At 40.7% G+C, this 21593-nt stretch overlaps 1 protein-coding gene across 7 annotated transcripts in view; it reads right to left on the bottom strand.

Moving 5' to 3' along the window:
* Positions 1-1401: 1401 nt before the first annotated feature.
* Positions 1402-21593, bottom strand: part of sec31a (SEC31 homolog A, COPII coat complex component) — a 103159-nt gene continuing 82967 nt past the window's right edge. For 4 of the 7 annotated variants that reach the window (XM_078544497.1, XM_078544516.1, XM_078544538.1 and 1 more), the window contains 6 exons: positions 16560-16598; positions 14087-14148; positions 11021-11287; positions 7443-7562; positions 6632-6703; positions 1402-2198 (listed from right to left, as the gene is read on the bottom strand). In XM_078544497.1, the coding sequence (XP_078400623.1) occupies positions 2019-2198; positions 6632-6703; positions 7443-7562; positions 11021-11287; positions 14087-14148; positions 16560-16598 (740 nt within the window). In that variant the 3' untranslated portion in view covers positions 1402-2018. The remainder of the gene's footprint in view (positions 2199-6631; positions 6704-7442; positions 7563-11020; positions 11288-14086; positions 14149-16559; positions 16599-21593) is intronic. The other 3 variants (XM_078544506.1, XM_078544530.1, XM_078544547.1) reach the window with 1 other exon arrangement.

The raw sequence follows: 21593 nt of genomic DNA, 5'->3' as shown, positions 1-21593 counted from the left end.
ACCGTCCAAGGGCCCAAACACTCTTTTCAAGTGAAGCAGCACTTCACTTGCACTTCCCTCAATTTAGTCTACTGCATTCGCTGCTCCCAATGCGGTCTCCTCTGCATTGGAGAGACCAAATGGAGACTGGGTGACTGCTTTGCGGAACACCTTTGGTCTGTCCGCAAGCATGACCCAGACCTCCCTGTTGCTTGCCATTTCAACACACCACCCTGCTCTCATGCCCACATGTCCACCCTTGGCCTGCTGCAATGTTCCATTGAAGCTCAACGCAAACTGGAGGAACAGCACCTCGTCTTCCGACTAGGCACTTTACAGTCTTCCGGACTTAATATAGAGGTCAACAATTTCAGATAATGAACTCTCTCCTCCATCCCCACCCCCTTTCCGATCCTTTTTCCAATAATTTATAATTTTTAAAACAAATATATTTTTCTTTTCCCACCTATTTTTAAATTTATTTCGATCGATTGTTTCATCTCCACCTTTTAGCCCATTTCGATCCCTTCCCCACACCCCACCCCCACTAGGGCTCAGTGGGTCAGACAGCATTTATGGAAAGAGAAAGACAAAGATAACCTTTCAGCTCAAGGACCTTTCATCAGATTGGAAGAATGAGATGGTTGATTATGATGTAGGGTTCCATTTCTCAGTTATGGAATCTTTCATCTTTATCAGCATGTGGCATTGTTAAAAACGGCTAAATACTGTACATGACTACATTTTGAACAAGCTGAAACCTTAAGTTATGTATAAGTGGCATACACACTCAAGTGTAATGTTTAAAGGTTCTGTCTTTAGTCAGTGATACGGTCTCTTTCCCCTTGAACATGAGCCAAAATTTGTAACTAGCTTGAACACTTTAAAAGTCTCCAGTTTACCCTGAAGGACCTGATTTGTTGAAATAGTGGCCTTCATTAGCCACGGATTCAGGATTATGGAATTCTTGGACAGCCAGAGTGATTATCCTCATTGAAGGAGATGGGGAGGAGTGATGGGGGGAACACACAGCTTCTTATGGGAATTTTGATCTGTTCTGTACTGAGAGAGGAAAATTTGATTGGTTTCTTTGATGCTTCAACGATGCTTCAGTGATGATAGCTTCCATTGATTTTGCTGGTATTGCATTGGAAACAATCAACAGTGCTTCAGTAAGGCAAGAGTATGAGTGGAAGTATTTCATCAGTATTTCATCTTTCAGCAAAAGGCAACATTTGTTTTTGACTTTAATCACTCAACAGAAAGATCTAAAAAAGAACATGAAGCAGGGTTATCTGAGCTATTGCAGCCTCCTGAATCCGCTGTTAACACTGTATGACAATATCTGGCAAATGTACATCCCCAACATTCAGCTGTCTTGACTGTTATGACCAGCTCAACAGAAAAAGACGACAATGAATGTAAATAAATTAATGTTTATTTAAAAGATGAATTGTAGGTGTGCTTCTGAATCATAAAATTGAACATAGGAAAAGATGAGCTGCTGTTTGAACTTTTTCCCGAAACTCAGCCATAAATCAAGTATCGTCTTCCAGTCCATATAGCATACTCTTCCAGTCTGTATCGGTTCTAGACAAAGCCCTACACTTCTTTTTATTAAAGTACACTCTGCCACTAAAGAAATCAGTGGTACATAAACCTGTATTTTAGTTTGATCAACAATGCATGCATCTGGATTATTACAATACTGTATGGATTCCATTTGTCCTATGTAGGTCACATAATTTAATGGCTTTTTTTTAAAACAGGCAATATAGACAGATTTAAAACATCAGGGTGCATTGCCACTGGATTTATATATATCTGATTATATATTGGAATGTTTTGCCTCTTTTATATAAAGGCGCTGTGGTAAGACCGCCAAAAAATGCAATATGGAATGATACTTAAGTCCATTAATCATGGGTATTCAAATTGTCTTTGCTCAGATTTTCATTTCAATCTAAACCAACATAGGTTTGGCCAACATTTACTTTTCAAAGCATATAGCTTGCTTTTCTGAAAAAAAGGCTTTTATATCAAACACCTAATTTATTAGCCTGGGTGAGAACCACTTTCAGGACTGGCATGAATGCAGAGATTTCACTGAAGTTACTGGTGCTCACTATGTGCGTGTGGATGCTTAATCCTTCACTGTAGTTCTGAGTTTCGATGCTCCTTGCTATGTTGTGTAAACCACCAACTATGGCTGGTGAGAGCTGCAAGAAATGAAGGAAAAGTGTTAATATCAAGAACATAATTCTTTGACTGCAACACACTAGTGATGTGGCTATTTAGTACCATTCACTCTATTGTTAATGGTCTTGAGGTGACCTCTAAAGGAATTTTTTTCCAGGACATTGCCTCAGAGTTGTCAACATAACGAAATTATTAAGAGATTTTTGATCAAAAACAGAAACACTGATCACCAACAAATGAAGCTGTGTTTATTGTTAAGTGTCATGAACGCTGAACTTTACAAGATGATTATGTTTTAAAATGTCTCCTTTAACTTAAGATAAGGCAGAACATTCTGAAGGATGGGGGTGGGGGGAAGAAGGGTGAATTCTTGATAAACACCTCAGTTTGGAGAAATGCCTGTGTGATCCAGTTGCCATGGGGATAGAAACTCAAATTAACACCTTTCACAGTATCCGACAGAAAAAACACAGCTGCTTTTTGAGATGCATGAACGAAGAAGTTACTGATATGATAAAAGCAGGGAGAACTGTTTTGAATTAACGATCAAGAAGGGTGCTTTTAAGAGTGCAGTTCCTGTACAGAAGGGAACAGAACAGATGGAGCAATTGAAGATTTAAGGAACAGGGATTCATTCAGGTGTACGTTGCTAGGGACAATCGTATCTGGGAAAACTCGGGCAGAATGGAAAAATTGTCAGTTGGAAGTTTCGACCTGGCGTGGCAGGGAGAGGCGACCTTCCTTTGGAGAGCTGGGAGTGGTTTTGGGACAAGTCCATTAATGCTACATATCTGCCAGAAGTGTGACGTAAGGCAAAAGGGTTCCTTAAGGCATATTTTGGTTGCATTAGTTAGTTTATATGAAAGCACCTTTTCTTTAGTTTGATGTATTAGTTACCTGTTAACTACCGTTTGATCTATATTGATTTTGGTTTGCTTGTTATAGTAAAAGTCTTAAAAAGTGAAAGCCTGTCTTTCGATTCTTTCTGTTGGTCGTTGGGAAATTCATCTCTTTTAAAAGCTTATTGGTCTCTACAGGGAGTGTAACATAAGAATGTAATACAACAAAATATTTTGCAGTTTCAAACTTAAATAAATGAGTATCACACCAAATTAGTTAAAGATCTGGCCTACTGACTTTCGGAAAACTCTTCATGCTCAAAGCACAGCTCCAAATAGTCAACAATAAGATAAACGGGGAGCATTTGTGGTGGGGATTGTGTACTCTCTTAACTGAAGAAGATAGCACAAGTGCACAGAGGGACGAAGGAGGAAGGGATTGAAAGGCAAGTTAAGGAAATAGAAAAATTGCATGACAAATGAACTCACTATACTAAGGAATAGTTTTTCACATTCTAATGTGATAAACAGCGGCAGGGAAAATACAAATCACCCCATGATGTAGGGAATTTGTGGCTTTAAGTCTCATGTTTTTCTAATGCTTTTTCCTCTGCTGATATTAATCACTAAGTTCCTCACTCTTGGTTACCCACTATTTCTGGTATGTAATTCGTACCTTCAACTGTGAAGATAGACAAAATATTTATTCAACATCTTTCCCATTTCCTCATTCTCCATAAGTTCTCCCGTCCTTGTTTCTAAGGGACCAATATTTACTTTAGCTTGTTGTCTCCTTTTTGTATATTTGTAAAAGTTCTTACAATCTGTTTTTATATTTCTGGCTAGTTTACTCATTGTCAACAACTTTTTGGTCACCCCTACTCACTATTCTTCACAACATTACAAGGTTCTTTTAATCTAATCCCATCCTTAACTTCTCTAGCAAGCCACAGATGGATCTTTCTCGCTGAGTTTTTTTTAAACTAGAAGTTATCTGTTGAAAATTTTGAATAATTTCTTTAAATGTTTCCCACTGCTTATTTACTGCCACACCTTTAATCTATTTACTCAATCAACCATAGCCTGGTCTCAACTCATACCTATATAACTGTTTTCTTAAATTTAAGATTCTAGTCTGTCCCTTCCTGCCCCACACTGCTTGTTTTTACCCAAATTGCTACACTGCTTTACTGCCTTCATCTTTTCTCTTCAGGTTCCTAATTTTCACTTCACCTGGTCCCCACCACCCACCCCTATCACCCTTGGCACCCTCTCCCGAGTTTTAATTTAAAGTTCCATCCACGGCCCTAGGTATACGATTGCTAGGATGGTGACATCAGCCTTGTATAAGTGACGCTCATCCCAACAGAACAACTCCCTCTTTTTTCAGTACTGCTCTCAATGTCTCCTGAATTGAAACCCATTCTTCCCACACCACTCTTTGAGGCACACATTTAATACTCTAATCTTCTTGACCCCATGCCAATTTGCTTGGTTAGTAGTCCAGAGATTATTACCCTTGAGGTACTGCTTATCAATTTAGAACTCAGTTCCTCAAATTCCTTTCAATGAACCTCATTCTTAGTTCTACCCATGTCATTGTTTCCTATGTTCACTACAGCAATTGGATCCTCCCCCTCCACTGCAAGTTCTTCTCCAGCGAGATGTCTTTAATCTTGGTGCCAAGCAGGCAACACAACCTTCAGAGCTCCTAGTCACAGCTAGAGAACAGTATCTATACCCCTGACTATACTGTCACTATCATATTCCTTTTTGCTCCTCTAATTTGACTGGTTTCCTGCACAATGGTGCTATGGTCAGTTTGCCCTTTTGCCTGCAGTCCTTGTACTCAGCCACACAGGTAGCAAGTACCTTGTACCTGTTGATCAAAGTCAAGTGCTGAGGCTCCTCAATCACTATGTCCTAGATCCAGATACCTACCTGATTCACAGTCACACCCTCCCGTTCCCGACCATTGACCATCTCTAATGTTCTACCTAATCCTAGGGGTGTAACTGCCTCCTGAAACAAAACGTTGAGATAACCTTCCCCCTCCCCAATTCCTAGCAACGTCTGCAACCTGAACTCCAGTTCAGCAATTCAGAGCCAAAATATTTCAAGCTGCAGACACTTAGGGCAGATATGGCTGCCTGTGATTGCAATACTTTTCACAAACTCCCACATGTACACCACCTACCCTGCCATGTCTGTCTAACCTTATTTATTTATTTGGCTAGATACTAATTTGCTAAAGTAAAAGAAAGTTCTCAGTTCATGACTTAGGGATAGCTACTGGAGGTAAAACAAAAATAAAGAACAGCATCTCCTTTCCCTCTGCACCAAATTCCTGAATTTAGCGCTCTGTTTAGGAAACATTCAGTGCTCAGATTACACTGTGCTCTACCTTTACTTCCTAAGTTCATAAAAGGTGCCTGAGGATGCTGCTGGTTGGTCAAGTGCCTTGTCCATTGGCATCACTTATCAGAAATTGAGATGTGGACTGTGCACCATTTTGAGAGCTTCCATGCTGGAATTTTGAGCTTAGAAAGTTAGCTCTATGAAGAAAGTAACTAGCAGAGGATGGCTTTCGCCTATGGTGCTGTATTCATACATGTCATTGTTTGCAGAAGAGGGGAAATATAAAAATGGTGGGAAGGCGTTTTTTTTTATTCATTCGCTGGCTGGGCCAGCATTTATTGCCCATCCCTAGTTGCCCTCGAGAAGGTGGTAGTGAGCTGCCTTCTTGAACCGCTGCAGTCCACGTGGTGTAGGTACATCCACTGTGCTGTGAGGGAGGGAGTTCCAGGATTTTGACCCAGCGACAGTGAAGGAACGACAATATATTTCCAAGCCAGGATGGTGAGTGACTTGGATGGGAACTTCCAGGTGGTGCTGTCCCCATGTGTCTGCTGCCCTTGTCCTTCTAGATGGTAGTGATTGTGGGTTTGGAAGGTGCTTTCGAAGGAGCCTTGGTGAATTCCTGCAGTGCCTCTCGTAGATGGTATGCACTGCTGCTACTGTGTATCGGTGGTGGAGGGAGTGAATGTTTGTGGATGTGGTACCAATCAAGCGGGCTGCTTTGTCCTGGATGGTGTCAAGCTTATTGAGTGTTGTGGGAGCTACACTCGTCCAGACCTGTGGGGAGTATTCCATCACACTCCTGGCTTGTGCCTTGTAGATGGTGGTCAGGCTTTGGGGAGTCAGGAGGTGAGTTACTTGTTGCATTATTCCTAGCCTCTGTTCTGTAGCCACAATATTTGTATGGCTAGTCCAGTTCAGTTTCTGGTCAATGGTAACCCCCAGGATATTGATAGTGGGGGATTCAGTGATGGTAATGCCATTGAATGTCAAGGGACGATGGTTGGATTCTCTCTTGTTGGAGATGGTCATTGCCTGGGGTGGTGGGGAAATGCAATTGGCATGGAAATCAGGAAATATATTCTTACCTTTTCAGATAATTTATTTGTTTCTGCTGGGGGAGGGAGTTAAAAAAAGAACCTGTGTCTATTGTGGGGTTATGCCATCTGTGTGAGACCCATGCTGCAGGAAATGAGGGGGCCAGCCTGTTGCAAAGTGCAATATAAAAGGCAAGTGGTTCATTGTACATTACTCACCGCCTGGTCCCGTAGCTTATCATACAGAGACTCCAGTCGCTTGTTTGCATCATCCAGCTTTCTCTTGGTTTGCTGAACAAACAATGTTTTATGATCTAGTTAGCAACTGAATAGCAGCAGAGAAATCAAAATAAAATAAGTATATTATAATGTTCCTACAGTCACAATTGTGCTTTTCTTGCTTACTAATTTCAAGTTTCCATCTGCTTTTCTCTCTGACTTACTCTGAACGGGATATAGTTTTGAGAGTTGCAGCACCCTTTATGCACCACCATCTGAGTTTCCATTCTTAGTGTTTGAATCTGCTAGCAGCGTTCCACTATGGGCGCTATCATAACAGAGTCCAAGCTTATCATTTACATCAGGTGCACTTTGCAATGGAGAGATGATTACTGGATATTGGGAACCCTGGGCAACTCCTCCCTTTACCAGCCAGAGATAATGAGAACAGCTGGAGTATAAATATCACATTCCAGCTGAAATCAACAAACAGCTCATGGCAGGAATCAAACCAAGCTGTATAAATCAATGTCGCACCATATAACGTATTTGGCTCCTCAGGCACCAGACAGTTATTTTCACGATGCAGTTTAAATAAGGGCTCATGTACTTTCAAACTTTGAAGCCATGTTTCACAACTTTGGCACTGGAGCTGCTCTGCACATTACTGAACAACTCGTAAGAAATGTCTATCAGATAGTCTTAAAGAGCAATCAGCCTACAAACAGGTGGTACAGTTAACAATGTCAATAACGCAACCTATTATCTACCCATACAAATGTAAATGAAATCAACTGTGTATAGCACATACAGGATCAGTAGCTGCTGTCATGCATCGCTGAATCAATCCTTCAAATGTGATCTTCAGAATGGCATGCTCTTCTGGAATGGGTTTCTTGGCAATTTTCTCAGTGGTTACTGGTTGTACTGGCTGAGCAAATAAAATAAGAGTCAGAGTCATTATGGCACAGGAGCCCATCGAGTCCATGCACTGTACAGCAATCCAGTCCTTTTTTTTCTTTTCTTTTGTTACGGTGTAGAAGGAGGCCATTAGGCCCATCGTGTCCGCACCAGCTCTCTGAGCATTTTAACTTAGTGGCAATCTCCTGCCTTTTCCCTGTAACCCTGCACATTGTTTCTATTTAAATAATCATCCAATGCCCTCTTGAATGCCTCAATTGAACCTGCCTCCACCCTAACTGCTTGCTGTGTGAAAACGTTTTTCTCACCTCGCATTTGCTTCTTTTGCAAAACACTTTAAAACTGTGCCTTCTGGTTCTCGATCTGTTTACGAGCGGGAACAGTTTCTTCCTATCTACTTTGTCCAGGCCCCTCATTATTTTGAAAACTTCTATCAAGTCTCCTCTTAGCCTTCTCATCTCCAAGTAAAACTGTCCCAACTTCTCCAATCTTTTCTCAAAACTGAAGTGTCTCATCCCAGGAACCATTCTCGTAAACCTCTTCTGCACTCTCTCCAATGTGTTCACATCCTTCCCATAGTGTGGCGCCCAGAACTGTTCACAATACTCCAGCTGAAGTCTAACCAGTGTCTCATATAAGTTCATCATAACCTCCCTGCCCTTGTACTCTATTAATGAAGCGTAGGATACTGTATGCTTTAGAAACAGCTCTCTATACTTGTCCTGCCATCTTTAATGACTTACGTACATATACACCCAGGTCTCTCTGCTCCTGCACACCCTTTAGAATAGTATTCTTTATTTTATACTGTCTCTCTACATTCTTTGTACCAAAGTGTATCCCCTCACACTTCTCTGCATTGAACTTCATCTGCCATCTATCTGCCCACATTGACAATGTGTCAATGTCCTTTTGAAATTCCACACTGTCCTCCTCACAGTTTACAATTCTCCCAAGTTTTGTGTCATCCGCAAACTTTGAAATAGTTCCCTGCGCACCAAGATCTAGATCATTTATATATATCAGGAACAGCAACTTTCTAGAAGTTTCCCCACCACTGAAGTTAAACTGACTGGTCTGTAATTGCAGGGCAGATCTTTACAACCTTTTTTGAACAAGGGCGTACTGTTTGCAATTCTCCAATCCTCTGGGACCTCCTCCAAATCTAGGGAATATTGAAAGATTATTGCCAGTGCCTCTGCAATTTCCACTCTCACTTCCTTCAATATTCTTGGATGCATCTCATCCGGTCCCAGGGCCTTATCAAATTTAAGTACCGACAGCTTATTCAAAATCTCCTCTTTATCAATTTTAAATCTTCCTAGTGACTGAGTTTCCTCCTCTGTCACCATGGCTTGGGCAGCATCTATCACATAAGTAAAGACAGATGCAAAGTATTCATTTAACACCTCAGCCATGCCTCTTGCATCTGTGTAAATCCCCTTTTCGGTCCCTAATCGGTCCAAGTCCTCCTTTTACCACCGTTTTACTATTGATGCGCTTATAGAATACTTTGGGATTTCCTTTTATGTTAGCTGCCAGTCTTTTTTCATAATCTCTCTTTGCTTCTTGTGTTTGCTTTCTCAGCCTGACTTTTGCAGTCAACCCAATTCCCCCACTCTATCCCCATAGCTCAGCATGTTTATTTTATCTCAAATGCCTATCAGTTTTTTTCTGAAATCATTCGTCGTCTCCGTTTCTAGCACCCTCGTAGGCAGCGAGTTCCAGGTCATTACTGTGTAAAACAAGTTCTTCCTCACATGCCCCCCTGTATCTCTTGCCCAAAGCTTTAAATCTATGTCCGTATTCCTTGTACCATCAGCTAATGGGAAGAGCTTTCCTTTATCTATCTATTTAAATTCTCATAATCTTGTAAACCTCTATCAGATCTTCCCTCAACATCCTTTGCTCCAAGGAGAACAACCCCAGCCTCTCCAACCTAACCTTGTTAGCTAAATTTTCTCATCCCTGGAACCATTCTGGTAAATCTTCTCTCAAGGACCCTCATATCGTTCCTGAAGTATGATGACCAGAAAGGGACACAATACTTTAGTTGTGGCCTAACCAGAGCTTCATAAAGGTTCAGCTTTAATCCCCTGCTTTTGTACTCAATACCTCTATTTCATGAAATCCAAGATCCCATATGTTTTGCTAGCTATTCTCTTGGTATGTCCTGCCCCTTTCAAAAATCTATGCACATGAACTCTCATGAACCTTCTGCCCACTATTAGGAACTCTGCTATTAAGTAAATATTGCCTCTCCCTATCCCTTCTACCAAAATGCTTGTCAGATATATGCAGCACCAACCTTAATTTTACCAATATACATCTCAAAATTTGCATATACAGTAGTAACATTGACAATCAATAGACGTTGAGGGCTGCTCCCTCCAGCAACTAAGCTTGATTGTTGCAGCTGGGGCAAGTTATTACTGTGTTTCCTACATAGACAACTGTGTAGGAGATGGCGCCACAAAAAGACATCTGCCAAAGCCAGCAGCTTATACTGAGAGGAGTGTGGAATTGAAGTGGGGAAGCAAAATTGCGAGAAAAAATTAATGCAGTATACAAAGCAAAAAGTACATAGGAGGTGCTCACCCTATCCCAAAATAAATCACCTATCTGTAAAACACTTATAGAGTAACCGGACAGATTTCTGCCAGTAGGTGGATTTTCTGTAGTAGAAAAATACAGTTAAAAATGATATTTTCTTTGATCTTTAATCAACTTTGCCAATATTTGTAAACTAAACTCCCATTAAAATATGAGAACAGGGCAAAGGACCATTCCACAGTTCTAACACCAATACTTTGTTCCAGACTTGTACCCCTTCTATTATCTCCATTCATGCAGCCAAAATCCTTGAAGATTTGAATTGGTGCCTTTCTATTTTGTGCCTTTCTGGACCATTCTTTGGTTTCTTTATTTGAAACATTCAGCCATCTTACGTACAAAGTAATGTGAATTTGGGACTGAATCTAAGTAGGGAGCAACGTTTGAAAGAAGCAAATTTAGTTAATTCAAAGGAAACTAAATCAAATGGTGTGATGGAGTCTTTGCAACTGTATACAAATCAAGCATATTGCTTACATCATATTTTCCCACCCTTGATCAAATTTGTGATAATAAGTTAATCTCATTTCATCTGAGCCAAGTTTTCATAGGAATATAGAACTTAGGAGGAGTAGGCCATTCAGCCCTTCAAGCCTACTCTGTTATTCAATAATTGTGGCTGATCTGGTGTGGTCTCAACTCTGCTTTCCTCCCTGTCCTCTATAACCCTCAGCTCCCTTGTTGATCAAAAATCTATCCAACTCAGCCTTAAATAAATTGAATGACCCAGCCTCCGCTGCTTTCTGGGGAAGAGAATTCCACAGACTAATGACCCTCAGAGAAAAAAAGTTCTCATCTCGGTCTTTTCCATGTATGTGATACATGAACAGGTTTAAAGCCAAAGAAAATCTATACCTGCATGATGTCACCAGTAGGAGCACCAGGAGCTTCCTCCGTGCTATGCTTTGGCATCATTGTCTGTAGTGTGGGCTGCATCCCAGGCTGCAATATTCCTTGATATGGACTTTGAATGCCTGGTTGACTTGGAAGCTGCTGAGGAGTCTGGAATGAACTCTGCAGCGGAGGGTGAGGTTGCTGATGCTGCATTGGAGCCTGAGGGTCTGCAACTGGATTCATTATGGGAGCTGTGATGGGTGCAGGAGGAGTAAAGTTGCCTGGTACCTGCAAAATATAGTAAATTAAAATGATGAATGGGTAGTTATTAAACAAAAAGTAATCTGCTTGGATTGTTTAATAAGTCAAAAAACAGCTAAAGTTCTGTAGCACTTATTGGAAATTCACAACTATGTGCTTTGAGAGGTGATAATTTATCAGTGCAGCAAAACAAATCCTACATCTTCTAGAGGATTCTAAAAATGACATTTACCTATAAATAATCAACGTTAAGCGATGAGTTCATAAAGACCTTTCATCAAATTAAAATAGAAAGTACTGGAAATATACAGCAAGCCCATCACCATTTGAACATAAGAAGTTCAGGTGGAGAACATTTATCATCAGTTCTGATACCAGGATAGGAGTCTCTTACCTGTCTTATCTCTTTGATAGGAATGAACCTTCTGGTGCAATGCCAGTAAATTTGCTGGTTCAGGGACAGGCCGGCCCGAGTGGAGCCTTATTTTTAGTGATTACTTCCAAGTAGGTCTAAGTGCTTAGGGTTGCATTTTACAGGAGAGGGAGCAGATGCCCAGAAGGAAAGTTGGCTGGAAGCTGACTCGCTCCATGCAAACCCTCCCCATAGCCATAATAAGCTGCAGGCAGGCTAAATTGGCTCACAGTGGGACTCTCTCCCCCCGCACCCCCCCCACACCCCCCAACCGCACCTCGTGGAGGAGGAAGTCCCACCCTCGCGAGCTGCTGACCATCAGAGCAGTCCTGGCAGCACCAAGAGCTCAGTAGTGGGCGTTGTCAGGCTTGCAAGCAGTCCCAAGAAGAAGTCCTAATGGATCTTGGAGTGAAGTAAGTCTGGTATATTAGGCAGGGAGAGTTTAGCCAGCTTAGGGAGGAAGGTGGCGGGGTTGGGTTTTAGAGAGCAGATGGGTAGGGAGGCAACACTATCCTAGGGAGGCTGTCCCAGATGTGCAAAGAGAACCCCCTGAAGATAGTAACCCCCTTCCTTCCCACCCTTTTAAAAACGTTATGCCCATTCCTGCCTGCCCACGCCAACTTTATTATGGCATGAGCAGCATGTTAGTGGGTTCAGTTGGCTTGTTAAACAAGCTCAGTTGGCCCTTAATTATATATTTACCTATGGTGGGCGGGCTGCCGATTTCAGAGCCCGCCCACCTGTTGAGCTTGAGGGGGGTGGGAAGGTGGTGGACTGGGCACCCACCCTATTTTACATGCTTCATTGCTGCAAACACGCCGGGCAGGGGCACATAAAGTCCAGCCCTTGAGTATGGAAACAACATTACTGGAGTGCGAGATTGATTTATTCTCTAGCTTACTAGCAGTCTTCAATCCAAAGGCAGCCTATGGCTGTATCTCTTGGAGTGGCAGGTGATGCACTAAGATTCCAAACCTTAGAACTGGTGGAGTGCTCGCGTTGTACCACTAGAAGCATAGGCATATCTCCCTATTATTTAGACAACCTTTCATCAGGATTTGGTACAGGGTTGTGGTCAGGTCAAAGCAGTGAATGGAAGTTTCACTCCCACCCTATGGAATTTCTACTCTGTTGTCTATTTCCAGCATTTAGTTCTTTTCCCTTTATCTTTAAATAACAATTTACCATAAACCCATGAAAGAATCTTACAGCATTGCACATTTCCTGACAATTGTACCTGTCATAAATTCCTATGTTCACATTTTAATGGAATTTGCCTAAGAAACTTATCAAGCTGTAGCTTCTCTCTCCCTCAAGTGCAGGCACTGCAGCAACACCTCTGGCAAGTGGGTGTAATTACAGTGACAGGTTTACATAGATAGTGCCATTATAAATGTGGACAAAGAAAATCATAACAGAATTACAAAAATAGGAACAGAATGCACAACCCTATGATGGAGATTGAATTGTCCTCGTCTAATTACCTCTTGTTGTCTAACTCTGCTCAATCGAAAAACTATATACTTCTCGACATGTGCCATGGCAGAATTTTTTAAATTATTTATTCATTCAGCATTTATTGCCCATCTCTAATTGCCCTTGAGAAGGCGGTGGTGAACTGTCTCCTTGAACCAATGCAATCCATGTGTTCTAGGTACACCTACAGTGCTGTTAGATAGGGAGTTCCACAATTTTGACCCACTGACAGTGAAGGAACGGCGACATATTTCCAAGTCAAGATGGTGTGTAGCTTGGATGGGAACTTGCAGTTGGTGGTGTTCCCATGCATCTGCTGCCCATGTCCTTCTAGGTGGCAGAGGTCCCAGGTTTGGAAAGTGTTGTTGAAGGAACCTTGGTGAGTTGCTGCAGTGCATCTTGTAGGTGGTGCACACTGCTGCCACTGTGTGCCGGTGGTGGAGGGAGTGAATGTTGAAGGTGGTGGATGGGGTGCCAATCAAGTGAGCTGCTTTGTCCTGGAAGGTGTTGAGCTTCTCAAGTGTTGTTAGAGTTGCACTCATCAAGGCAAGTGGAGAGTATTCCATCACACTCCTGACTTGTGCCTTGTGGATGGTGGACAGGCTTTGGGGAGTCAGGAGGCGAGTTGCTTACTGTAGAATTCCCAACTTCTGACCTGCTCTTGTAGCTACAGTAATTATACAGCTGGCCCAGTTCAGTTTCAGGTTAATGGCAATCCCCAGGATGTTAACAGTGAGGGATGCAGCAAAGGTAATGCTATTGAATGTCATGGGGCGATGAATTCTCTCTTGTTGGGGATGGTCATTGCCTGGCACTTGTGTGGCACCCAAGCCTGAATATTATCCAGGTCTTGCTGCATTTGGACACAGATTGCTTCAGTATCTAAATAATAGTTCAGAACAACTAGTTTAAAAAATAATTAAACATTTCTTAATTACCATGGTCTTTTTCTTTGGCATCCTACTGACAGCTGGAGGGTCATTCCAACCATTTTGAGGTCCTGTGAAAAATAATTTTTTTAAAAAAAACTAAGCTACTTGAGCACTGGTAAAGTGAAATTCCTTCATCTCTTAAAGCAGCAGGCATCACCATTACTGGCCAAGAACTTAAGCAGCCTTTTGTCTGTTTTTAAAAAAAATTTCTCCCAACCCTCAGTACTTATTTAAACAAGAACACTGAAGAGACTGAGCTGTTCAGTTGTGGGTCTTCAGCTGCCTCTCCCTCAGGCACAATGATGGTGACATCAGGCTTCAAGCAATTTTTCAGAATTCCACAAAAGGCCAGGACTGATTTTTCGATCAATAGCTTAAATATTAAGACAAAAGCAAAACCAGATTCAAAATGATCATGCACCTGAATCACATGTTGACAAGGTGTCAAAGTTCTATCTTTCGCAACAGCAGTTAGCTAACAGTGCAAATACACCTGCTATTTAATAGCATTGAAAGTGTGCAAACATAAATCAAGCACTGTAAGTGCTAAATACAATGAGAGTTTCGTTTTTGCTGTAGTTCTTTAGTCTGACTTCTGATAAAAATCTGAGCAATTTACCACAAACATATAATCAGAATTCCTACATAATGCAATCAAAACATGCACTGAAATCCTTGTTGAGCCAAATTTTCACACATTAGTAAAATAAATGCTATTCACCTCTGAATTTTGTTTTCATAGAGTCATAGAATAATTACCGCACAGAAGGAGACTATTCCTAAGCATCAAATGTATCATCCTAAACACATTCTGTTCCTTTTACATCCTCACTGTGTAAAAGATTCAAACTCACTTTACAGTCTCCTGTTCAACTCTTAAGGATCTCAAAGCTGTGGAACTCTCCTCTCCTCTCAGTCTTTCCTTCCTCTCACAAGGTTCAAGCTTTGAAAACCCAAGCTTGCCATCACCTTCTATTTCTTGATCCCCTCGTCTCCTATCTTTCCATTAATTGTAGTATCCCCAGCTACAGGCCTAGGCCGTGCACACGATAAAAAATACAAGTGTCACTTCTGGACAAAATCTAGAGATGCACATTTGTCCAACTCTTGCACTATGACATGAGCTTTTCTGTAGCCTTTTCTGTCCTACAATTTGCTGGGCAAGGGTATGTGATTTTAGTGAAATGACAAAATCACTGGAAATATTAAAAGCTGTGGAATTGAACAACTGGTTTTTGAATACTGAAATATATCAAAGCAACCTCAGCTCATTATTTACATGTCAAAGTAACCAAACCATGATGATAAATTTCAATGAAAAACTCTTTTTTCCCCCCAGTGGACGCAGCATAAAATTTAATGTGCGCAGCATTTTACCTCACTGAACATTTCTGCCTATAAACAACACAGCAATTAACGCACTAGAATCTGCTCACAGGGATATAAAAATATTACCATAGTTACAGGTCACATGCCTTTGTCAATACAAAGGGCAAGAGTAACCATCCTGAACTCCACTGGCTGAAAACGTTTTATTCTGGTGTGAAACACTTCCCTCCCAAAGGAGAAAACTTGTTATTTCACAAATCTTTATTTGGTGAAAATAAAACTGCCCTAATATTTTGTAATAAAAACATCTTCTAGTTATAAAAAAGATATCAAAATCAGATAGTTAACAAGTACACCATTCTTTTTCTTGGGTTTAATTCTGTCTAAGGGTCTCCAGAAAGCACACCCTCACACTCTCAATTATTTCCTTACTAGCATTTCATCCTTTCCCATTTGAGAAAATTTTAAAATGTAATCATATTTTGTTATGTTCCTATCAACCCAGATTAGATACAATTCTTCCAGTACTTCAAAAATCCCATGGCCAATAAGCATCAATTCAAGAGAGGGAACAATCTTGTATTTATAATGATACAAATGCAGCCGTCTGCAGAAAGTTTAAGCTAATCACACAGGATGAGTTAAAATTTAACTCAGAGGGAGGCAGAGGAGAGGTAATGACTTGGAAGTAAGTACCAGAATTTTGATACCTGGTAAATGGCTTGTTTTTTGATATACTGTGGAATTATATGCATCTTCCTGTCAAACAGTACACTTTAAGGATTATCTTTACCTTTGTTCATTACTGATTCTGTTAATAACTATTAATCAGAGCCAGAAGCTAGCAGAACAGAGTGGAAGTCAGCAGCATTTGTAAGCTGAATTGGCTCGAAGTACCATTACAATAATTTAAAAATCACATACTTGAAAACATTCCATATTTGAAGTGCAATAGTTGGTGCACTTATTTCATTTAAAACAAAGCCACTTGGGGGTATTGGGCATCACAACATTAATGCAGTATTATAAATAATCTGTTTCATTGGTTTAATTAAAATTCAGCATCATTAGGATTCCATTTGAATTTAGAAAAAATTATTCTCAAATCAACTGAGGTTTCCAGGGTAATATTTCACTCTCTCTACTTCACCTTCTAAGGAAGTAATTTGGTCCTGAGAATCTATGTCTCCTGTAGACAGAAGCAAAGTAAATTCAGAACAAGAGATGCAGAAAACATGACTTTTGTAATTTCTAAATTGTAATTTGGTATATGCTAACGTTTAGGGGAAAACAAATCGGAGGATGACTTAATAATGTGCATTAATAAAATAACCAAATCCTCAGAGATCAAAAGAACATCTCTCTTTTCAGTATTTCTTCTCCAAGTTTTTTTTAACCTTTTATAAAAACTAGCAGGAAACTCCAGTTAGTATTTTAACAAATTTCTCTGTTAATCTGTCAAAAATTCTAAATCCTTCACATTGGCAATCCTTTTGCTACATGAAGTACATTCTCATCGACATCAAGAGCATATAGCTTCCAATAACTCACCAGCTTGCAAGTTGGTGCTGTTTACATACTAAATTCAGGCTGCACGGTGACTGACTGTACAGTGTTTGCACTGAAAAAGCAATCTGAGCCTGGTCAATTGGAACTCCAGTCACTTTGTAGAAAAATAGGAGCCACACCTTTCTAGGTTTGATATGGGCCCAGTAAGATTATTTCTGAAGCAAGTAGGAATGCAGCTAAAGTTAAGAGCTTGAATCTCAAAACCTAAATAAAGTGTATGAGAAATCTTAAGCAACTCAAAATAAAAGCTGCTTGTGGTAAGTAATCACCTTTGTTTTTTTATCCAGTGACATAGGAGAATGTAATAGAACTGCAGGACATACACATTTTTCAACCTGGTGTTTATGCCATTTGAAAAGAAAATGCTGTATATTACTTAAAGGACCGTAGTTCTAAAGTCTTGAACATCTAAAAAATTGGTGAGAAAGAAAAGATTGGTGGTCCTTCTCTATTACAGCACTGATTTTCTCCACACATTCCAAACTAAGACAGTGAGTGAACTGTGTGTAGAGTTACAGAGTGCCACTGTCTTCCTGCATATCAGTGCACCATTAACTACCTTAAAATATGATCCATAATGAGACTACCAACGCATTGCAGTGCAAATCTGGATTTACTTCACTAGCCTATATCACATTAATGACTTCGGGGATCTGTCCCTTAGGCGAATTGACCCCAGCAAATTACTGCACCAAGTGGGATGGCTTAGACTAACGTAACCCATGACATTTTTCTCTATTTGCTGCTGCCCCTCAATTGATAATTTCTGGTGAACAGTACAGCTCATGGTCATCCCAACGGATGGTATCACTGTCACTCATCAGCTCACTACCGAGTGGAATAATGCAGGAAGATGTTTTCCCGCATTTAAATTTTAAAAATAATTTGTACTAATCTTCAGTCTTTTCCCCAAGTCAACCATTCTACAACAAATATGTGCATCCATTGAGCCCATCTACAATGTTCTTATCATTCATTGGAGGAATGTGTCCGCTGCTGGAAAGCCCAACATTTATCGCCTATTCCTAGTTGCCCTTGAGAAAATGGCGAATTGCCTTTTCGAACCGCTGGGGTGGTGTAGGTGCACCAACCCTGTTAGGTAGGGAGCTCCAAGATTTTGACCCAGCAATGATGAAGGACAGTGATATATTTTTGAGTCAGCATGGTGAGAGACTTGAATGGCATGAGGAGTTCTTTCTTTTTGGAGATGGTCATTGCCTGGCATTTGTTTGGCACAAATGTTACTTGCCACTTATCAATCCAAGCCTGAAATGTTGTCCATGTCTTGCTGCATGCAGGCACAGACTGCTTCAGTATCTGAGGAGCTGGGAACGGTACTAATACAATGCAGTCATCAGCAAACATTGCCTCTTCTGACTTTGTGATGGATGGAAAGTCATTGATGAAACAGCTGAAGCTGATGGAGGCTAGGGCATTGTCCTGAGGAACCCCTGCAATGATGTACTGGCACTGAGATGATTGGACTCCAACAGCCACAACCATTTTCCTTTGGATGGAGTCATACCTAGCACAATGAAGAGCTCTCCCTGAATTCCCACTGGTCTTTAGTTTTATTAGGGCTGCTTGAGGTCACATTCAATCAAATGTTGCCTTGATGTCAAGAGCAGTTAGTCTTGTGCGCCTCTGGAATTCTGCTCTTTTGTTCATGTTTGGATCAAGGCTGTAATGAGGTCTGGAGCTCAGTGATCCTGTTGGAACCCAAGCTGGGTATTAGTGACTCGGTTATTGCTGTGTAAGTGCTGCTTAATGTAATATTGAGGATACTTTGCTGATGACAGAATAGACTGATAGGAAGTAACTGGCTGGATTGAATTTGTCCTGCTGTTGGTGGACTTTCAGAAGGCACTTCAAAAGTTTCTGAAAATAGATTGCTGGCTAAACTCAGGTCTACAGAACTGCATAAAGACAACTGGGTTATGAGGTAGGTATTACATAGCACAGAAACAGACTATATGGCCCATCTGGTGCTTTTGCTCCAATCAAGCCTCCTCCCACATCCTTCATGCAGCCCATTGAACATACCCTTCCATTCCTTTCTCCCTTGTGTGTTTATTTAGCTTCCTCTTAAAGGCATCTGTGCCTCAACTACTTCACATGGTGGCAAGTTCCATACATTCTGGGTAAAGAGGTTTCTCCTGAATTATATATTTAATACCATTGTGCATTTTTAGTTTAGCACAGCTGTCATAGTGGCTTTATATTTTCTACTTACTCAAGGTGATAGTATATTGCTATAGTAGTAGCTATCATAGTAAAACTGCTATAAAGAAAAAACCATACCGACACTTTGCATATTTTTAATAGTTTACTAAATTTGCTTGGCAAGTAAAGCCGTTAAAAGTGAAGGATTGCTGCACTGTTTGAGATGTCATCTTTCAGATGAGATGTTAAACTGAGGCCCTCTCTTACCTCTCAAGGAAAAATAAAAGACCCTGCAACATTATTTTGAAGACGAGCAAGGGAATTTTCCTGGTGCCCTGGCCAATATTTATCCCTCAAGCAACATCGCTGAAACAGGTTATCTGGTTATTTATCTCATAGCTGTATGCGGAGGTTGCTGTGTGCAAGTGGACCGCCGCATGAAAGCAGTGACTACACTACTAAAATAGGCTATTCTTTCTTTCTTCCTCCAGTAAACATTCAAGGTTAGATTGGGTAGGTGAATGAAGGAAGAGAGAATAAAAGCAAGCAGAGAGCTGAGACAAAAAGGGCAGTTGTGGATTAAAGCCCTACAGAAATCAGTACCAAGGCCATAGCTCTTGACCTGAAGTTGGAACTAGAAAGGAGTATAACCAAATTTCCAGGTGACATTAAGCTAGGAGATAGATTTTAGAAATTTGTACTCCCATAATTACTAGCTCAACAGTTTTTGTACTTGAATTCAACAACAACTTGTACTTATGCAGCACCTTTAAATAACAATCCAAGGAGCTTGACAGCAGCATTATAAAACAAGCTACAACACCAAAATAGGAGATATTAGGGCAGCTGACCAAAAGCAAAGAAGTAGGTTTATAGAGTGTCTTAAAGGAGGAAAGCAAGATAGAGAGGGAATTCCAGCGCTTAGGGCCCAGATAACTGAAGGCATGACCAACAATAGTGGAGCACTTGAAAACAGGGATGCTAAGTGGCTAAAGTTAGAGGAGCACATGAATTTATGATGCGTCCCAAATGCATGGAGCGCAAATTCATTAAAAAACTTCAAATAGACATAGATTGAATAAACAATTAGCAGATTGTTATAATAAACTCCATCTGCCAAAGTGCGAGATGGTACATTGTGAATGCAAGGTTGACATAAAGCAGCACACTGTATATACGAAAGTACTATAGTGTGATAGATGAACCAGAAAACTTAGAGGTTGTGAGACACTCTTGCAAAAAGTGATCAGATAGGCTAATGGAGTGCAGGACTTCACAAGAGGTATAGAATATATCTCTTAGAATAACTCTAGAGGGTTGGTCAGATCTAATTTGGAAAAGCAGCCTCAATGTTTTGGACTGAAGGAAAGTTCAACAATGGTAACTGACCTGAAAAAATTCAATTGTGATGAGGAACTGACTAAACCTGTGTTATACTCCCTGGAAATGATAGAGTTAAAGGATTCGAGGAAATAACTTGTATTTTTATAGCACCTTTCACAACCTCAGGATGTGTCAAAACTCTTTACAGCCAATTAAGTACTTTTGAGGCGCTATCACTGTTGTAATTCAGCAAAAAATACAGAAACTAATTTGCAAATAACCAGGTTCCACAAACAGCAATGAAATACATGATCAGATAATCTGTTTGTGATATTGCTTGAGAGTTAAATATTGGCCTGAACACAAGGTGCTCTTCAAATGTTGCCATGGGATCTTCTGTGCCCACCTAAGAGGACAGACACCTAAGAGGGCCTAGGTTTGACACAAAGCAGCTGAAAGGTCACACTTCCTGCAGTGTAACTCTCCCTCAGTGCTACACTGGAGTGTCCTAGATTCAATTTTCAAGAGTGGGGCTTGAAACTTCCTGACTCAGGGTAAGAGTGCTATCACTAAGCCAAAGTGATCAGATTAGTTTAAAATAATGAAGGAACTGTTCCCCTCAGCAGTGTAATTTACAACAAGGCACCTTGAGTTTTGAGCAAAGGCTGTTAAACGAAAATCCAGGAAAGCATTTTCACACAAAGGGTTGTGAAAGTGGAGAATGCATTGGCTTGAAAGCCATAGGTGGCACATCAATTGTGGCACTTACAATGGAGGTGGGTACGTACTTGGGAAGTCAGGGTCTTAAAGGGTATGGAGAAAAATGAGGAATCGAGATGAAAAAGGTAGAGCTACCATGGTTTACAAAAGTGGTGGGACAGACTTGATGAGTCAAGCATTCATCTCTTGTTCCAATTTGAAGAAAGTCTGGTAAAGAAGCTTACGTTTTCACTATTTAGGTGACATGCTCATGCTCAGATAGATAGAGGTCAGTTGATGGGGTTATAACCTAAGTCCCCCTCCTTGGGGCAGTGGGGAAAACCACAAGGACTGAAAGTCTACATTAGTTAACTGAAAACAAAGCGCAGGAGAGACATGCAACGTTTCAATGTTAACATTCTACAATTAT

The sequence above is a fragment of the Cetorhinus maximus genome, chromosome 1, assembly GCF_964194155.1.
Source record: "Cetorhinus maximus chromosome 1, sCetMax3.hap1.1, whole genome shotgun sequence".
NCBI lineage: Eukaryota > Metazoa > Chordata > Chondrichthyes > Lamniformes > Cetorhinidae > Cetorhinus > Cetorhinus maximus.
Note: the sequence above shows the minus strand (reverse complement) of the source record. Positions and strands in the feature narration are given on the sequence as shown.